Here is a 1,704-nt window from a genome sequence, read left to right on the forward strand (position 1 = left end):
TATTCTTAGATAATGAGATTTTAGGGCCTCCGTCACTTTGAATTCAAATAAACTGCTGCTGGCCACGCCCCCAAACCAATGTTTACATTCGCACATTAAAATGGCAGCAAACAGATGGGCAACTACCACACATGTTTGAAAAGCATCAGTAGAGCCTCCTGAACAACCAAGAAGAATTCAGCAAGTGGTTTCTGGATGGTAAAGTAAATAATAAAACACTTGGCCTTCCAGCGGCCATTGTACTGCCATTGTTAAACTAGCTGACCAAACGTTCTGGAACTCTGCTTGGGTTGCTAGGTAACGGGCTAGGCTGGGCTGGGGTTGCTAGGTAACGGAATGTGACTCAACAATCAGGAGGTTTTTGAAATGGCTCAAAGAAAAAGTGATCAATTATTACCATTAAAACAGCTGGATGTTTTTTGCAAGCAGTTGAGACTCAAACTGAAGTATAAAAACGGGCAAAAAGTGAATTTTGCATAATAGATCCCCTTTAAAAATAAAATATTGTTGTTGAGGGGCAACAAAAGCTCGTTTTCCAGTAACCAGCAGAAGTGAACGGTGGTTCTGCTGCTTTATAAAACAATAAAAATGTGTCTTCTGCACCTGAATGTAAATGTTCACCTTTCTGCCTGGGCCTCCCACTGATGTTCAGATCTCTCTCTCTCTCTCTCTCTCTCTCTCTCTCTCTCTCTCTCTCTCTCTCTCTCTCTGCCTCTCTCTCTCTCTGAGCAGGGAAGCGTGTGGAGCGACTGCCTGTACGGATGCTGCTGCTACACGCTATCTTGGCTTCAGATCTCCAGGGAGCTGAAACGAAGAGCAGCATCCCACGCCGCCTCCTCTCCGCCGGCCTCCTCCGCAGCCAGATACACTGCTCTGACCTCCCTGCAGGGGGCGCACTTGGTCTAGACGCCTAGAGGAAGCCTTCTCTCCCTGGTGGCAGAAAGTCCAGGAGAGGATTTAATCACACTTCATTTGGCCTGCAGGGACATAACAGACAAAAGTCCAGTTTGCTCAAATTATTTAAACTCTTTATGTTTTTTCTATACTGTTTGGATTCTTTATAGCAAAAAAATAAATAAAAATCTTTGGTCAAAGTGTCTCTAATAAATATTACTTGTGAATATGTTGCATAAGTAATCTGCAAATAAACATGTAGCACTATTTTTGTTCCTAGTAGCAGGTTTTTAAAAATGTTCATTTCATTGCTTGCTAGACTGAATCATCAGCTATTTGTGTGGTTCAGTTTCTTCTTTAGCGAATTGTTCTGCTCAGGAAACTTACAGTAGAAACTACTGTTTTTATTTCAGCTAATTTTTGTTTGCTTAATTATTATTTTTTGCCTCAGTTTCAGTTTGCACTCCATGAAGCATTTCTTTAAAGGGTTAATGATTGTTTCCAATCTTTTTATTGCTTCAGGGAAAAAAGACAAGACAAATGAAAATGCAGGAATAACTAAATGTGTATATTTTTTACAGGCTAATAACACTGCAGAATAGCTACTGCAGAAAAGAAGCAAATTAGAACTACTTTTAAATATTGCTTAAAAATTGATAGAGTTGGTTTTGATACACTTATTGCATAAGGGTACAAATAATTTTTTTAGATAATAAATTACAGAAGGAACGACAAACTTTAAAGTAAAGCTGTAAGTAAATCTTCACTTGTTAGATCAGGGGTGTCAAACTCAATTTCACCGAGGGCCAC

At 39.7% G+C, this 1,704-nt stretch overlaps 2 protein-coding genes across 5 annotated transcripts in view; both read left to right on the forward strand.

Moving 5' to 3' along the window:
* LOC106956925 (placenta-specific gene 8 protein-like) overlaps positions 1-1,465 on the forward strand; it is an 18,814-nt gene extending 17,349 nt beyond the window's left edge. For both annotated transcript variants that reach the window (XM_015048037.1, XM_015048038.1), the window contains one exon: positions 733-1,465. In XM_015048037.1, coding sequence (XP_014903523.1) covers positions 733-906 — 174 coding nt within the window. In that variant the 3' untranslated portion in view covers positions 907-1,465. The remainder of the gene's footprint in view (positions 1-732) is intronic.
* A 129-nt stretch (positions 1,466-1,594) lies between these two features.
* LOC106956928 (cornifelin homolog A-like) overlaps positions 1,595-1,704 on the forward strand; it is a 9,393-nt gene continuing 9,283 nt past the window's right edge. For 2 of the 3 annotated variants that reach the window (XM_015048042.1, XM_015048043.1), the window contains exon 1: positions 1,595-1,675. The gene's annotated coding sequence lies outside the window, so the exon portion shown is untranslated. The remainder of the gene's footprint in view (positions 1,676-1,704) is intronic. The other variant, XM_015048041.1, reaches the window with a different exon arrangement.

Source organism: Poecilia latipinna, unplaced genomic scaffold (assembly GCF_001443285.1).
Source record: "Poecilia latipinna isolate Pla-1442-1.1 unplaced genomic scaffold, P_latipinna-1.0 Scaffold858, whole genome shotgun sequence".
NCBI lineage: Eukaryota > Metazoa > Chordata > Actinopteri > Cyprinodontiformes > Poeciliidae > Poecilia > Poecilia latipinna.